Here is a 19,388-nt window from a genome sequence, read left to right on the forward strand (position 1 = left end):
AGAGTTCATACGTCGGAGTGTGAAGCTTTTGTAACTCGGTGTTAGATTGTTGTCAATTGTACAGTATTGGCTGTGATTTATTGAAAATTAAACTGTTACGTTAATTTGGAGCCCTGGGTTGTCGTTCTTAAAGTTGGTAATGTCGTGTGAACAGTTTGCAGAGTCTAGATGGTAAGAAACGTTACAATATTTAGTTTGCTTGTATAAAAAAAAAAACATTATCGAAAGTCGGATGTTCGGGATTTTTTTTGGTAACTATTTTATTGCTAAAAGATTGTTTGAAATAGCTTTTTGACATATATTGACATGTAATGTCCCTCCTAAATTGAGGACATTATCTCATTAACGATGAAAAGTTGTGAATTAAAAAGAAAAAAAAATAAATTAAATTATGGCTTTTATATAGCGCTACTTTCATGCTTATAGCATGCTCAGAGCGCTTTGGTCCAATCTCATTTGTGGACCAGTGGGGGGGGGGGGGGGAGGGGGTATATAGGAGAAGATTTTTCGGTGCTGCCTTCAGGTGCTCAGTAAACACAACTCTGCCCGAGTCGGGTGTCGAACCTTTGTTTGTCTTGGTTTGTTTCTTTCGATTGTCTCCCCCAGTGTTTGTTTACATTTGTGAATACCCGTGAGATTGTGTACTGACCATATTCCGTGTCTTTCTTAGACCTTTATTATGTGTGGAGTTATTCTCGTTATTCAGTGTAATAAAGCTTTTGATGTTAACAAGGCTTTTAGTTATATTAAAGTACAACACTGGTAACTTTAGCCGCTTCTTGTACACTGACCAGGACACGGAACCATCAAAAACGGGGGGCTTCATTTTTCCGGAGACTTCAGGACAAATGACGTCATATTTGCTTCCGGTGCATTAGTGCGCTTACAGTTAACTTGCGTTTTTATTTCTTCGATTGCTATCTCCACTGCGTTGACCCTTTGATTCATCTGCTCATCAATGTTGGTGATTCTTTCCTCCACAGCATGTATGCGTTGGTTCATGGCCACTAACTCTGTTTTGATTCCCTAGTCCATCGCGTCTATCTGGTCCTGCAAGATACTGGCACTGGTGATCTGTTGCTGCATGCTACTGGTGAGCTGTTCCAGCAAGTCCGGTTCGACTTCAAAAAGATATGTGTCGGGATCTTCTTTTTCCTTCACCAGTTCTTCCCGAAGGCGTCCTTGTAAGGTTTCTTTGTTGCCTCTCGTCTTCAGGTCTTGACCACGGAGCTCTTCCTTCAGTTCCTTCACAAGGAGTTGTTCTAACGTTTTCGTAGTAGCCATAGCAGAGCTGTTCCTATCCGATACGATTCAGATCCCACTTCTGACACCAGTTGTTACGAATCTCCCTATCCAGTCTCGCTGCAAATTGCACCAAACGACACCACCAACTTAAAGAACTTGACAACTCTGGGCTTCAAAATAACGTAATAGTTGAATGTCAATAAATAACAGCCAAAACTGTACAATTGGCAGCACGTAGCACAAGACTGTACAAATATCTCTCCGCCGTATCAACTCTTGCACTGGTCTCTCTGTCTCCTCTCGGACTTGTACTGAGCCGTTGTAACGAACTGTAGATCGGGAATTTGTGACTCACTGTCTCTGATACTTTCGCTCTTTATATAGGTCCCTGCTGGCCTTCTAGAACCGGACAGAACTTCGCTCGACCATTCTGGGTGGTCAGATGACTACATCCCCCGTGACGCTCCTGAGCTCTGTTCACCCAGTCGATCCTTCCCGAACCATTATGTTGACACTCGTCTCGGCCGACCGTCGTAACTCGTCACGGTTGACCGCTCGTCTAGCGCTGGCCTGGGGCGATTAGCGTCGGCTGACTACACACACACACCACTACTCCCATCTGTGCCACCACCAGGTTTATAACAATATTTAATAGATCTAGCCTAACAACATTAAATTTGTGCGATTTAGAAATATTTCTTGTTTTGTGCAAAATTTAAGCTTCATCCGACATTGGGTGTGGGAGAAATATTGTGTGCAAAGTTTTTACTAGACAGACAGAGTTCATATAAGCGTTTTAATCATTGCACCTCCATTTTCTTCCTGAAAAATTTACCTTTTATTTTGAATTTTAAAAAAGTATTTATTACAGATGAGTATGTATAGGTGCACCTGCGAATCATTTAAATAGCACAAATAAAGTTTTTCAAATTGAATAATTTTAATTAAAATATACCTACACATTATTATCAAATAAAAAAAATCTTATTGTTTAATACTTTAGATGGAAGCAAATAATTTAAAACATTTTTTTTTTACTTTTATGAATTAAATTTTGAACCAGCTGATGGACAGTGATTACATATTTCCTTTAAAAAGTATGTCTTCTAGATGACAGAGGAATCACTGCGATATCACAACGCGCTTTCAAATGTAATATTATAGAATATGACCTGCGACTATTGAGTATCTCATAGAAATGAGATGAATGGCCTAGGCATTAACTATGGTCAGAACGATGTCGCCCAAACAGCATTTCCCTAATTTTGTTCTCAGGGTTTACTCCTTTCCTATATTTGTGTATAGCTTAAAGGTACTAGAGGTTTGAATTCAGAGTTTTCCTTCTTTAAGTTGGGTAGCCAGCCAAGGCTAACGAGTCTCTTTTCTTATCTTATCTTATATAATACAGACGTTAGTTCAAAAAAGAAGATGATTACGTCCTACGCGTCATACATTTAGTCATGCATATTAACTAATGACTTATTGGTTTAGGCGCCAGTTACTCGTTTTTTTCCTTCTCCTGTGAGTCATAACAATTCTGCCGGATCCAATATCTGAGCCCCACATGAAGATCTTGAGTTGAACTTGTTGTCAGATTCTACTTTAGAGGCGTGCCATACTACATACAATTATTTAGGAAGTGAGTTGCGCAGTTACGTAATTTAATTTCAGCACAGTGATGAATGTTCTATCCATGAAGCTACTGGAATACTGGAGTGGACAACATGATGATGATGTTGGAGAGGCAATGTATGTAACTTTATTGTGTTTATCTTTATGATTGTCATTATAATGTAACATATGCCTGTACCTTTACAGTTAATACATATTATAATGTGTTGTGCTGTCATCTTAATACCTTTAATAATATGAATAATATGTTCTTTGCTATATCTCTAACCTATTGAAAGTTTTAATATAATATTTTTTCTTGCCATAGTAAACGATATAAAAAACCTTGGGTCCAGTGTCACCAATGTTTTCAATGGCGAAGCCTCCCAAGTGGCATATATCCTAAATCCCTACCTGATGAATGGTTTTGCCACATGAATAATGGTTCATACTACAAGTGAGTATCACTTTTTCTCCTAAAAATATTTTTCACTTTTTAAACTTAAAGTTTGTGTTGTAAGTTTGACAGTGTTTAGCCATTACAAAATCTAGGTCCATATATGCTGAAACTATTATTGATCCTGCTTTCAATTTATTTTCCAGTCGCTGTGAGATAGAAGAAGAGCCAGATATAGAAATGGCCAATAAAAAAAGGTGAATATAGACTTTATAGATAATTGTTTTCTATAGTCTTTATCAATGCATTTCGAGAGTTCAGATAATACATAGTTTGTGAGTGAGGAAATGCACTTTTATATGCAGTATTGGCTTTCATTATTGTTTACTATAGATATATATTGGTACCAGTCACTCGTTATACAACATGTAGGCTTAAAAGATATGACAGACATTCTTAAGTGCCACTATTACATGCATTTGGCAGGTCTTCCAACACTTAGGTTGCTGTATTCTACTCATTCCAAATAACAAACAAACAAAAAAAAAGTTGTTGTTTTGTTTTCAAAAAGACGATACCTCCTTTATGTACTTCCTAGCGATCTCGCAAGAGCTTATTATTTTAAACTTAGTCATTAATGAATGATAGATTTCAACACAAATTGAACATTTTTACCCCACCCCAATTTTCCCCTCCTCGCGAAAAAAATCCTGGCTTAGCGAATATCTCATCTAATCAGATTATATAAAATGCTAATGCTAGGCTTCTAGGTGTCAATGGAACAGACAGAGTGCTAGGCTTCTAGGAGTCAATGGAACAGACAGAGTGCTAGGCTTCTAGGAGTCAATGGAACAGACAGAGTGCTAGGCTTCTAGGTGTCAATGGATCAGACAGAGTGCTAGGCTTCTAGGAGTCAATGGAACAGACAGAGTGCTAGGCTTCTAGGTGTCAATGGAACAGACAGAGTGCTAGGCTTCTAGGAGTCAATGGAACAGACAGAGTGCTAGGCTTCTAGGTGTCAATGGAACAGACAGAGTGCTAGGCTTCTAGGAGTCAAAGGAACAGAGTGCTATGCTTCTAGGAGTCAATGGAACAGACAGAATGCAAACTGTGCCTGAACGTGTATTTATTTGTTGAACTCTTTCAGGACTAGGAAATACGCGCTGACAGAAATATGTTCAAGTCTAGACTTCAAGCCAAATTAAAATTATATTTTGTTATAATTTTAAAAATTATAAATGTCAAACTAGAATCTTCCCAAAGTGCCAAATTAGATAAAAAATAATTAAAATTAAATATAATATATATTACAAGAGCAATTTAAAGCAGTCTTTTGGTGTTAATTTTCTTTTCATAAAAATTCTGAAAAAAAAAATGTTATCGATATTGAAATTTTTGTGACGTTTTGTCTTGAAAATTAAATGTCAAATCAGTAATTATGAACCAATATTTGGCGATAATGTGATTTTGATTTAAAAATCGGGAGCAACCTAATATGAATGCTATGAACTTTGCGACGTTTTGAAAAATGACGTTTTGAAAAAAAATTAAATCCTATTGTCAGGGGTTCTTTTATATGCTTGTCTTCGTCTTTGTCTTGGCTCCTTAGGCTCGTAGGGGTTTACACAATTACTCAACTCCCATTACTTAATATTTGCTTAGTTACTCAAATAAGAACAGTACACTAGATAAACTCAACTCCAACAATAGATATCCATTGAAATACGAATAATACTTTAATATTCAATAAGCACATAATGAAATCAACTCTGAAATAAATATTAATTCACAATCACTAGTCCACCAACTTTCAATAAATATTAATATCTAAATACATAAACAACAGTCCAGGAAGTAAACGTCCGCCCTTCCTGGAATGGGAACAAGACCTCACTAACTTAACAAACTCTTTTCTACATTGAAAGAAGACTTAAACAAGACTGTTCACATTCACAACTGAAGAATAGGCCTACATATATAAGGGGATAGGATTATCATACCAAAATATCAAACTAACATTCAATTACATATATATATATATATATATATATATATATATATATATATATATATATATATATACATTTATATATATATATATATATATATATATATATATATATATATATATATATGTGTGTGTGTGTGTGTGTGTGTGTGTGTAACAGATTTAGAAAAGATATTAAAAACAACCCTATTGTGTTAATTTGGTTTTCATTACAAATCCGGAAGTACCAATTATCGATATTGTGTTTTATGCGACACTAAACAACAAAATTAAATGAAATATAAATTAGAACAGCAAAATAAAATAATCATTTTGCGTTCATTTTCTCTTTTTGAAAACAAATCCGGAACAGACGGACGGATGGACACACAAACCACACAAAACGTAGACCCTATAAAATGTTCCCTTTTTGGGTGCAAATAATTATAAGGTATAATAATGTATCTTGCGATTTAAATGGCAAACGATGCAATGGTTATCTTTTTTTTCTTTGGTCGACAATTAATGGGGCTGTCACAGCCTCACTCAACAGTATTCGTGAGTCGCTCGGAAACTTATGAGCGATAGAGAGAAGATGTGAAATGTACTGGAGTGTTGTTACTTGGGCTCGCTACAAAGCGGACGCTTTAATATTCATGGAGCTTACTTAATATTGTATTATTTCGATATGTCGATACTGTATAGATTGCAATTATGTTTAATTGTACTTCTAGCAGCATATAGAGTAAAAAAGTAAAGTTCCCCCTTTCAGACCATGCGGTCTATAGGGCAGATGATGTTAAGATCATCTGTTTCTTTGGCCAACGGTTAGCGAGCAGGGTGTCATGTGACCAGCAGAACGACCAACCGCCTTTACTTTCCCTAACTAAAGTCAGGTACCCATTAGAGTTGGGTGGACTCAGGTGCGTACCAAAAATCACCGAGATTCGAACCCATAACCCCCAGGTTCGGAAGCCAAGCGCTTAACCACTCAGCCACCGTGCCTTCCCCCCCCCCCCAGCTGCATAGAATTATTTATATTAACACACAAACCAATTTCTACATTAGATATATGTCTATAGACGCTGAATTTTTATGCCATTAAATTTTTTAGCGGTCGCCAAAAGGCGAATAGCTACTATTAGTTTTGTGTGGTCTGTTTGTCCGTTTGTCCGTCCCGTTTGATCTCAAAAACTAGAAAAGATATGGAAAATCCGTTATAATATTTTAGATCTTTCAAATGCAACGGCTACATTTTTTCTTTTCTGAAAGCAAAATAATGATACTATTAATAATAATTTTTAAAATTAAATATCCAATCAGTTATTTTTTCATAAAATTGTTTATAACTTTTCACTATTAATAGTAAAAAATCACGGTAGACTAGTTAGCAAAAGAAGGCAAGTGCTCATCATATTTGAACACGTGTATGCAAATATGTTTTTTTTTTCATTCCAAAAGATGTTTTTAAATAATTTGTAAGAAGTATTTTCTGTCATGCTAGATACTTATTTCTGAACAAAGTGTTTACTTTTGTTTTAAAGAGAAGGAATCTATCTAGTATGCATGTAAGTCGAACATAATTTAAAACAGCTAATAAGCAGTGTTTCATAATACACACGTGGCCAGCATAACGACCAATAAACTTTGCTATTCTCCAACTAATGTCAGGTATCATCAGGGCTGGGTGGACTCAGAGGCGCCCTAATTTTCCCCAGTGTTCACCAGAATTTGAACCCGGCACCCTCCGGTTTGGATCCAAGCATTTAACTGCTTAACCACCTCTTCTCCTACTCAGAGATGAAAAAGTTTCTTCCTTGAAGCCTTGAATTAGAGATTGTCCCTTTACAAAACAATTAAATCAATTATTAAATCAATTAGATGACCATTCAATAACATCAGTTAGGCCATGTTCAAATTAAACTATATCTTTATAACAATCAGTTCATTTTGAATACATGTGAATATTAACAATGTAATAATAATAACTCTTATTAATCTCCATAGGAGGCGCGGTGGCTGAGCGTAAAACGCTTAGCTACTAAACCGGAGGCTCCAGCTCAAATCCTGGTGAAGACTGGGATTTTTAATTTCGGGATCTTTTGACGCCCAGTTCTAATGAGTACCTCACATTAGTTGAAGAAACGTAAAGGCAGTTGGTCGTTGTGCTGGCCACATGACATCCTCGTTGACTGTAGGCCATAGAAACAGAAGACCTTTACATCATCTACCCTATAGACCGCAAGGTTGAAGATAGTTTACTTCCTAGTCCAAACCTCCCGCAGGATGAAGGGGGATGGAATCGGGCAGGGTTTGAACCCGGGACTATCGATAAATCAAAACGACAGTCCAGCGCGCAAACCGCACGACCAGGCAGCCATCGGTAGTGACAGGTAAAAAAATACTTGTTCTCCCCCCTTCTTTGTTTCCTGAGGCTCGCTCTCTGTCGCCTCGATAGTTACTACAGAGTAAATTACTTGTTCTCAACCCCACCCCTTTTTTTTACGTGAGGTAGAAATAAAAAAAGAGTGATCTTCTTTGGTCACATATGTCCGGCCGTGCTATTTTGTAAATACTTATTCTCTCCCCCCCTCCTTCTTGTTTTTTCGTGGGGTGACCATCCGCAAAAATAAGAGAGTGATTTTTCCTTTACTTCTTCTTCTCGTCCAAACTATTGTGCGACGAAGAGAGTTATATATATATATATATATATATATATATATATATATATATATATATATATATATATATATATATATATATATATATATATATATATATATATATTGTGATGTTGCTTGTTCAGGCTGTCTTGAGGTCAACTCTAGATGACTTGAATTTCAACCAATTACTCTGCAAGCGTTTGAGTTTTATTGTTCGGGTGTATTCAGTGTAGTTGATCAACAATACAGAATAAACAAGACATCGGTTTTAACAAGTAAAGAGATGTAGTCAACGCTGACGCACAATTTATCCTATGTGTTTATTCTAAGAAAAGGCCACAGTAAAAGTCTATGTCAACTAAACACGTCGTTACCCTACAGAATGTCGCTAAATAACTAAACTATACATAAGGTGTCTAACAATATATATATATATATATATATATATATATATATATATATATATATATATATTGTCACTATCCAGGCTCTCTGCAAACTGCACCATACACCACCAACTTAAAGAACTTGACAACTCAGGGCTCCAAAGTAACGTAACACTTTAATAGTTGAATAAATAACAGCCAATACTGTACAATTGGCAACACGTACACTGTACAAATATCTCTCCGATAACACCGTTCCGCCGTATCACCTCTTGCACTGGCCTCTCCGTCTCGTTCCGGACTTGCACTGGTTTCAACAGTTCAGGACTAACTTCACAAACTAGGCTCGTTGTGTCGGACTTGATCGCAGACCAAGATCAAGACGCCAGTCGTCTCAACTGTATTTGACAGTACTCCGCACTGAACCATCGTAATGCTCCGTACAGAACCACACCGCTGAACTGTGCTGTAGTCGACCGGACTGTAGTGAACCGGGCTCTGAACCCCTACCGTGAACCGTCTTGACTGCGACACCTCCGCTCTTATATAGGGTCCCTACTGGCCTTCTCGAACCGGACAGAACGCCGCTCGACGTTTCTAGGTGGTCAGATGACTACAACTCTCGTGACGCTCCTGAGCTCTGTTCACGACGTCGATCCTTCCCGGACCGCCGTCGATCCTTCCCGAACCGCCGTGTTGACACTCGTCTCGGCTGACCGGCGGAACTCGTCACGGTTGACCGCTCGTCTAGCGCTGGCCTGGGGCGATTTGCATCGGCTGACTACACTCACACCACCACCCCCATCTGTGCCACCACCAGGTTTATAACAATATATATATATATATATATATATATTTATATATATTTGAAATCTCTACTGATTTCACGATTTTGTTGTATAAAAAGTTCAGAGGATAAATAGCCAGGGGATGAAATGACCGGGGTGGGGAATGAAGAAACAGTATTCGAACAAACTGAAAAATAAACTATTTAGACACTTCACCTACCTTTAATCATTTAATCTAATTGAAACATTTATATTTAAATCTCAGGGAGAAAAGAAATCTTCGAAGTCTAAATAAGAAAAAATATAGTGAATCTTTGGAACTAGAGGCATTTAATGAACGTGATAGTGAAGAAACTTCACCACCAACAAAGCAGCCTATCAGGAAAGTTGCTAAAAGAAATCTTAAATCATCTAAAGCAAAATTGAATTGCTTGAAACAGTTTCCATGTGTGCCTACTAGCTCCAATGTAAAGCAACCATTGCCTGGTTGTTCCAGAGACCCAGATTCCAGTGATTCAGATGAAACTGTACTACATGGTTCTCCTTCAAAGGAACTGCATAAGAGGAACCTGTTCAAAGCGCTAGCTACAGATATTTACCACAGCTCATACGAAACACTGCTGTTTCAAGCATAACAGACAAAAGAAAAACAATACTTTTGACGGACAACAATGATGATACTAATGGTGAGTTTAATGACAGCTACATATGGTATTAGTAAAGAATAAGTTAATAAATAAACTGTTGGCAGAATAACAGATATAACTGATTCAACCTACAGATGAGTTACAGAAAAGAAACATATATACTGATAAAAACAATAATGTTCCTATAGGGAATGGTAATGAAAATGGAACAGACACAAAATAGAGTAATGAGATTCATAACAAATCAAATGTTCATAATTGACCACTGTAATACCTTTAGTAAAATAATTTAATTTAGAATGCCTTCAGGATAGAAGCTTTAAAACAGAGATGCCTACATGCCAAAATAGAAATGCGTTTTCCCAGACCAGGTAATGAGTATCTTGAGGGGCAAATTATTATTTTCCTCAATATCATGAAATCTACCCAGGAAAGATTAAAATTAAATCATTCAAGCCCATAACATACATGAGAGGCAACTGTCCTAAAGTGAACACAGGCATCAAGTGATAGAAGACATTTTGTACCTAAGTCAAAATATTTAGACTTTTAGCCTTTGCCTTAGACTTCCTTCTAGACTATGTTAGACTGATAACGTTCTTGTCACCTGGCAATGATCTTATGATCCTAATGTCTCTTGTGTACTTCACATTCCAGAATAGCGGCAACAGAACATTTAGCTGGATCAGTGACATCTAGTTTTATAAAAGTAATTTTGTTTAAAGGCAATTTCTTTATAAGGTATCCAGCCACTGGAAATAGTTTATATTACTCAGATTTTCTTCTTCCAGACCTTTTTTTGCAGAGTTAGCAATGAAAACTTTGGCATCCTCTACAATCACTAATAACAAACATTTTAAATTTTTGTTTTTCAGGCAGATAATCCTAATTAGTCATTGAACTTCTTTCTAATGTATAAAAAAGCTTTGCTACTGAGTCTGCCTTAAATGCCCCTGATTTCATTCTTTGAACTTAGGCCTTCATAAGTAATGGAACCTAGCTAGTCGCTAGTCGCTAGTGACTATAACAGTAGCTACCACAGAAGATACATTCTGCAAGTTATGGTCATGGAACATCAGTTTGATTCCCTTTATCATGCTAAAAGAGAGATTAAACGCAACCAATGTTTCTTCTATGAAAACCTCTGCCCTTCTCACTTTCTTCTAAAAAAATCAAATCCAAATCTAGAATAGATCTAGATCTGTAAGCAGCTTTATTGACAGTTGATTGTTTTTTAATGTGCATATTTTAGATTCCATAATTGATACGAAATTGCTTCTTTTGGGTAGATTTAATTTTAGATCTAGATCTAGTTACAGACATCTAGAGCCTTGAGTTTTTGAGGTACCTCTTTTACTACAACAAGGCTTGTCTTCGAGTCCAAAGATTAGTGAGGAGTGCAGTATTTCCCGTGTCTGCGCAGCCCCAACTTTTTTGAGTCTGGTGTGAATGTACACTTTGGTTTCTTATAGTTATAATGTTTTTTGTTTGATGTAATGCACAAATTGTAAGACAAATTTCCTTACGGATAATAAAGATTATTATTATTATTATTATTATTATTATTATTATTATATTTTGCCACATCCAGGGCAAGCATAATCATTGTCCGCAGGTGGTCAATTTAGATTTTCTTTTCGCTGTCTGCGTTTGTTCTCGGCAGCGGATTTTCTTTTGGTCTCAAATGTGTATCCCACGGCCTTCGTGAGTGACCTCCAGCTGTCTCGTTCTGAGGCCGCACGTAACCAGGTGCTCTCTTCTTTGTCAGCCAAGGAAAGTTGACGCCTAAGCTGGTCTTTGAAGCGCCTCTGTTAGTCGACTACCTTTTAGCTCACCAAAAAGACTACCTTGGGCATACGTTCTTCTCCCGTACGGGATACGTGCCCTACGCAGCGTAACTGCCGGACCATAAGAAGTTCCTTTATACTGTCCATACCGGCATTCGCAAAGACATCGCTGTTTGTAGTGCGGTCTTGCCACCGTATGTCCATGAGGGAGCACTAGCATCTTTGGTGGAAGCGCTCAAGAAGTCTTAGTTGTTTTCTACAGCCTACATTGATTGCTACATCTAGCCAGTAGTCTAAATCTAAGTCTATTACACATCTGGTCATATCTAGAGCTAGAATGTAGACTAGAATTAGATTTAGATCTATAATCAAAATTTATATCTAAATCTAGCAAAAAATAGATATGTATTTAGATTACACAATTAGATCTATAGGAAAGGACCAATGGCAAACGCTTTTGTGCCAGTTTATAGTTTAGAATTTATAACTCCGCAATGGTTAAACTTATTAAGAAAATGAAAACATCTGGGGACTCCTCAGCTATTGGGCGATACAACTAAATTTGACTCTTTTTTCCATATCAGCTATTAAATGTATAATTCAAGTCAACTTACGGTAGGGGTCGGACCTAATCAGCGAACGCAATTTTGGCGGGAGTCATAATGAGCGAAAGGCCGTAAAAAATAGCGAAATAGCGTGTTAAAATATAGGAAATTATGCTTCAATTAGTTCTATCATCTAGCTTCTTTCATGAAGCATTATAACTATTGTCCTCCTTGTGACATTATGCTTCAATTAGTTCTATCATCTAACTTCTTTCATGAAGCATTATAACTATTGTCCTCCTTGTGACATTATGCTTCAATTAGTTCTATCATCTAGCTTCTTCCATGAAGCATTATAACTATTGTCCTCCTTGTGACATTAGGCCTAAATTTGTTTTCACTTTTCTCGTGCTCCACATCTCCTTTCTCTGCTTGGAACTGATGTCTATAGATCTATAACCTACGAAACCTGCGATCAAATATTTTTTTTAAGAAAGAAATTAACTACAAAATTCTATCTCGCCTCCTCCCCATAGGCTAGTCCACGTCGTTTCACTCATCATTTCATAAACTCTAGTTACTGCGACTATTTTTTTTTAACATGTTCAGTGGACTTAATCACCATCAACTCGATCTCCCCCCACACACACACGGTACGCGCTGATTGACCCAAAGGCAGATCCCGAATGCGATGGATTGATGACGCATGGAGGCAGATGTATATTATGTATATTATATGGTAACTCTTATATTTATTACTAAATATATAGTTCGCGTTTTTTCCGATCCTGAAATCGAATATTTTCTCATGGAAAACTCTTGGAAATCTGAAATCCTAATCTCAGAATGGTGGGGGAACCCTGTGAAAAAGAATTCTGCACTTCTTTTAAACATTTATACACATATTAATATCATTAATTAGTAACAAGAGGTTAACCAGCCAGTTTAAAAAAAGGAGGACGGCAAAACAGAGGTCCCCCCCCCCCCCGTAAAAGCGCTGTTAAGGTCAACTGAAGCGTCATTTCACCCTCACTGGCGTAGAGGAAAGTAACTGCCAGCATATGACCTCTGGGAGATTGTTGGAGAGCTGCGAGTCAAACATTTTAGACGGAAAGAAAATGCGGCAAAATAGGCTGGGTTTGAGTTTTGAGTTTAGGCACATCGGCACAATTTAGGTCGCAACGGGGCGTAGTCATGTGAAACATGTACTGCACTCATCCTTAATCTTCGAAATCGAAGACATTGGGTTAAGGTTAAAAATAGGCCTATTATTTTAATATTTCAGTTTACAAACAATAACAATAGATAAGACAAAAAGAAAAACAGATTAAATCAGTCACTAAATTATCATTAATGGTATTTTAAGCTTATTATTGGGGTGTTCGTTGAATAGGTTTTCAGTTAAAAGGTCATTTTGAGCGAACACCCCATAATAGTTTTTTTCAACTTAATGAATAGCCTTGGCTATTCTAGCTAACTATTTCCTCATTTATTTAAAAGCATAATATGTTGTTTTTTTTCGGCCAATATCCATTGACGCTTTAAAATCGCCTTAAGTTTGGACCTATTCTCGTTTATCCGGAAACGTTTTGACAATGAAATTTCCATACATGTCAACTTTGACATTCAGAAAGTGAATATGTGGGAAATGTAAAAAAATGGAGTCTTTGTAATACCCATAGACTATGGTAATACCATTTTATTTGTTCTGCAGTTACTTTTGAAATAAATAAGAATGGATAAAAATTACGGGGAGGTGTTCGCTGATGGCTTCATACTATGTCGTTCATCTTTGGTCGATTGGAAGGGAAAGAGCGAATACCTCTACTGCCCTTCCCATCTAAACCCTCTGAGTGGGGTGGGCGGTCCTACTTTTATGGAGAAATCATAGTATGTGAACAAAATTAGTCGAATATCTATATAATATAAACAGATGGAAGTGCGATACATGCAATCCCCTTCCCCCCATCGGGCAAACCAATACTTTTTCTTTTTGTATTACAGTAAGAAATTACAAAATTTAAAAAATCTGTCACTAATATAATTTATATATGCTATAAAGTAAATTCTTATATCGAGTCTCCCAACCCCTATTCTTTAATGCAAAATGCAATCATTAGCAGAAATTATAAAAAGGAGCGAGGCTTAGTCGTTTTCATTTTACCGCCCTTCCCCTTTCCAGACAAAGTTTTTGTAATTTCACATGAATTTATCATAACTATTTTAAGAAAGACTTTGCTTTGGAAAAGCAATAATTCAAACGAAATTTTTCAATATAACAGTCACGGTTGAGATGAGTTCAAAAGCCAGATAATCATTTCTTAGTCGACTTTTTCCAACCTTTACTCTATCTCATATTTTTCAAAGCCTTATTCTAAATATGTTGGGTATCTATTCTTTTCAAAGAACAAATCGGTTGTATTTGCAATGTATTAAGGGACTATAAATTCATATTAGAATATTTTTCCACATTATTCAAAAGGTCCTTTATAATAGAATGAATAATGAGCTGTAGGTCAGGAGAATGCGTTTCTGCAGTTAAGAATGCAAGAAAACGCTTTTGGAGTCGGGGATTCGCCCCGAACCCCACTAATAAATAATGAGCTGTAGATCTCAGGAGAATGCGTTTCAGCCGTGAAAAATGCAAGAAAACGCTTTTTGCGTCGGGGCTTCGCCCCAAACACCACTGATAAATAATGAGCTGTAGATGTCAGGGAATGCGTTTCAGCCGTGAAAAATGCAAGAAAACGCTTTTGGGTGTCAGGGCGTCGCCCCGATCCCCGCTGAGGAAACTTACAGCGCTTTCCCAGACCCCCAAGCTTGTAAGAGAAAGGCCTCAACATGACTGTTTTTTTTTTTCTGTTTTTTTTTTCGCCGAAGATTGAGAAACAGTCTTATTTTATTCTCATATATCGAATATATTGTTACGATCTCTCCTCTACTATCCAGGCTCTCTTCTCACTGCACCCCACGACACAACGAACTTAAAGAACCTCACAACTCAGGGCTCCAAAGTATCAGTCAATTTAATTTCAAATACATCGTAATAGGCAAAAACATTAACACTGTCTTTACAAAAACATAGTCTCTGCTTCGCACTGACTTCACACACCGTGCTGATTCTCGCCTCGTACTGGTCACATTGCGAGGTAACGTGAAGTGAAGTCATTCTGACACACTCGCTCTTATATAGTGTCTCTACTGGCCTCCAACCTGCTTGACCACTCCAGATGATCACTTTCGACGTGACTTGCGTGCGTAATATTTACGACACTAGTCCTTGACGAACTGGCGTGTACTGTCACTGGTCACGGTTGACCGCTCGTCCTGCGCTGGACTGGACCGATTTGGATAGGCTAAAAACACACAGCACTACCCCCATCTGTGTCACCACCAGGTTTACAACAATATATATAAATATATATATATTTATATATATGCTGTACGCACGTTTATGCATGGGGTTAGGGTTTACTGGGCGTTAGGGTTAGGGTTTGGAAAAAAATCGCCCCCCCCCCAACTCCAAAGTTCTGGATCCGCCAATGTTGAGGACCTCGTATAAGCTGACACATTGAAAGGAACTTAACTTTATTTATATCAGTAAGATTTAGACCTAGTACATATTTAAATCTTAAATATTTAAATCTTCGCGCGTCATTGCGCGCGAAAAAAAGAAGGGATAACAGATCTATCTCGTGGTAGATCTAATAGGTGAGGATAGTCCATTTCCATGCGTTGACGCACTGATGTATATATATATATGATTAGCAAAAACGACTTGTTTTCTTTTTGATTTTGTTTTTTTAATTAAATTTTTTTCTGCTTTAGAGGGGGAAATGCGTATTTTCAGATGATAAACCGTAGTCGCGTATTTTCGAGTCCATTTGCGCACAAAATACGCGAGATGCGTACTTGTAGGCAAATCTGCTTAAAAGTAAAGTAGCAATTATACATAAAATTTTAACCATAATCTTCAAATGCAAAAACAAATAACTAATAAAATACTCAGAAAGACACAAAGACAACTGATTGACTGTAAGAAAGCACAAAGGTTTTTTTTACTTTGTACAGCCAAAAAGGTTTGTAGTGATCACTGATATATTAGATTACATTCAAATAAAGGTTTGTAGTGATCACTGATATATTAGATTACATTCAAGTAAAGGTTTGTAGTGATCACTGATATATTAGATTACATTCAAGTAAAGGTTTGTAGTGATCACTGATATATTAGATTACATTCAAGTAAAGGTTTGTAGTGATCACTGATATATTAGATTACATTCAAATAAAGGTTTGTAGTGATCACTGATATATTAGATTACATTCAAATAAAGGTTTGTAGTGATCACTGATATATTAGATTACATTCATAGAAAACTTCATGGTTCTGAAAGACACTTAATTTCCTTTTTTAAAAAACTTTTCAAACTATAGCAAAATGATTTACCAATTTATTCTTTTATTTAGCTGTCAAGCTTTGTACTTTGACGAAATGTAGGTTTCAACTTCAATTCTAATTTTTTTTAGGGGAAAACCTCTCTAAAGACAAGGCGGTACAGACAACATTGACTTATGATGAAAATGGACTAACGCCATTTCACAAAAATGTATACCGACTACTGAATCACATGGCGAAAAAGAATACAGAGGTGATAGAAGAATCTAAAGTAGAGGATATCGTGAAGAGTCTATTAGAGTTGTACGAAAAATGCCCTGAAATTAATTTAGAATTGGATAACAGAAACGATGGTTTGTCTGTAAATAATTTACATCTTTAATTTTTTTTTACTTCTATAAGGTTTAATTATTATTATTGAATACACAATTTTATTGTCAAATAAAATAGCATGTTACAATAATTAAATGAAATCTTCTTCTAATGTTTATTGTAATGTAAAACATTAAATAATTGGTCTAGATTTATTACAGAAAAGACCAAGTGCGCTTGATCTTGGCTTGGCTTGGCTACCTAGAAGGGGGCTCGAGGTTCGACACCCAACTCGGGCAGAGTTGTGTTTACTGAGCGCCCAAAGGCAGCACGGAAAACCAACTCCTAGATACCCCCTCCCCCCCCCACCGGTCCACAAATGAGATTGGACCAAAAGCGCTCTGAGCATGCTATAAGCATGAAAGTAGCGCTATATAAAAGCTATAATAATAATTAACTTAATACATTGCTATTTGAAAGTAAAAATAATAAATATGTATGTAAATATAAATAAATATGTATCTATTTTGTTCTATGGAAAACAATCTTTGGTTTGCTGACTTTCGACATTTTTCTAGCCTATAACATAACACCCCGTATCTCCACTATAACATAACACCTTGTGTATCTCCACTACAACATAACACCCCGTATCTCCACTATAACATAACACCTTGTGTATCTCCACTACAACATAACACCCCGTATCTCCACTATAACATAACACCCCGTATCTCCACTATAACATAACACCCCGTATCTCCACTATAACATAACACCGTTTGTATCTCCACTATAACATAACACCCCGTATCTCCACTATAACATAACACCGTTTGTATCTCCACTATAACATAACACCCCGTATCTCCACTATAACATAACACCCCGTATCTCCACTATAACATAACACCCCGTATCTCCACTATAACATAACACCGTTTGTATCTCCACTATAACATAACACCCCGTATCTCTACTATAACATAACACCCCGTATCTCCACTATAACATAACACCCCGTATCTCCACTATAACATAACACCCCGTATCTCCACTATAACATAACACCCCGTATCTCCACTATAACATAACACCCCGTATCTCCACTATAACATAACACCCCGTATCTCCACTATAACATAACACCCCGTATCTCCACTATAACATAACACCCCGTATCTCCACTATAACATAACACCCCGTATCTCCACTATAACATAACACCCCGTATCTCCACTATAACATAACACCCCGTATCTCCACTATAACATAACACCCCGTATCTCCACTATAACATAACACCCCGTATCTCCACTATAACATAACACCCCGTATCTCCACTATAACATAACACCCCGTATCTCCACTATAACATAACACCCCGTATCTCCACTATAACATAACACCGTTTGTATCTCCACTATAACATAACACCGTTTGTATCTCCACTATAACATAACACCCCGTATCTCCACTATAACATAACACCGTTTGTATCTCCACTATAACATAACACCCCGTATCTCCACTATAACATAACACCGTTTGTATCTCCACTATAACATAACACCCCGTATCTCCACTATAACATAACACCGTTTGTATCTCCACTATAACATAACACCCCGTATCTCCACTATAACATAACACCGTTTGTATCTCCACTATAACATAACACCCCGTATCTCCACTATAACATAACACCGTTTGTATCTCCACTATAACATAACACCCCGTATCTCCACTATAACATAACACCGTTTGTATCTCCACTATAACATAACACCCCGTATCTCCACTATAACATAACACCGTTTGTATCTCCACTATAACATAACACCCCGTATCTCCACTATAACATAACACCGTTTGTATCTCCACTATAACATAACACCCCGTATCTCCACTATAACATAACACCCCGTATCTCCACTATAACATAACACCCCGTATCTCCACTATAACATAACACCGTTTGTATCTCCACTATAACATAACACCCCGTATCTCCACTATAACATAACACCGTTTGTATCTCCACTATAACATAACACCCCGTATCTCCACTATAACATAACACCGTTTGTATCTCCACTATAACATAACACCCCGTATCTCCACTATAACATAACACCCCGTATCTCCACTATAACATAACACCGTTTGTATCTCCACTATAACATAACACCCCGTATCTCTACTATAACATAACACCGTTTGTATCTCCACTATAACATAACACCCCGTATCTCCACTATAACATAACACCGTTTGTATCTCCACTATAACATAACACCCCGTATCTCCACTATAACATAACACCCCGTATCTCCACTATAACATAACACCCCGTATCTCCACTATAACATAACACCCCGTATCTCTACTATAACATAACACCCCGTATCTCCACTATAACATAACACCCCGTATCTCCACTATAACATAACACCCCGTATCTCTACTATAACATAACACCCCGTATCTCCACTATAACATAACACCCCGTATCTCCACTATAACATAACACCCCGTATCTCCACTATAACATAACACCCCGTATCTCCACTATAACATAACACCCCGTATCTCCACTATAACATAACACCCCGTATCTC

General features: G+C 37.1%; 1 protein-coding gene across 6 annotated transcripts in view; it reads left to right on the forward strand.

The window, feature by feature from the left end:
• Positions 1–18,139, forward strand: part of LOC106077691 (MORC family CW-type zinc finger protein 3-like) — a 95,523-nt gene extending 77,384 nt beyond the window's left edge. For all 6 annotated transcript variants that reach the window (XM_056032334.1, XM_056032333.1, XM_056032336.1 and 3 more), the window contains 5 exons: positions 2,917–2,994; positions 3,185–3,313; positions 3,460–3,510; positions 9,343–9,763; positions 16,587–18,139. In XM_056032334.1, coding sequence (XP_055888309.1) covers positions 2,917–2,994; positions 3,185–3,313; positions 3,460–3,510; positions 9,343–9,712 — 628 coding nt within the window. In that variant the 3' untranslated portion in view covers positions 9,713–9,763; positions 16,587–18,139. The remainder of the gene's footprint in view (positions 1–2,916; positions 2,995–3,184; positions 3,314–3,459; positions 3,511–9,342; positions 9,764–16,586) is intronic.
• The last annotated feature ends 1,249 nt before the right edge of the window (positions 18,140–19,388 follow it).

Source organism: Biomphalaria glabrata, chromosome 6, assembly GCF_947242115.1.
Source record: "Biomphalaria glabrata chromosome 6, xgBioGlab47.1, whole genome shotgun sequence".
Taxonomy (NCBI): domain Eukaryota; kingdom Metazoa; phylum Mollusca; class Gastropoda; family Planorbidae; genus Biomphalaria; species Biomphalaria glabrata.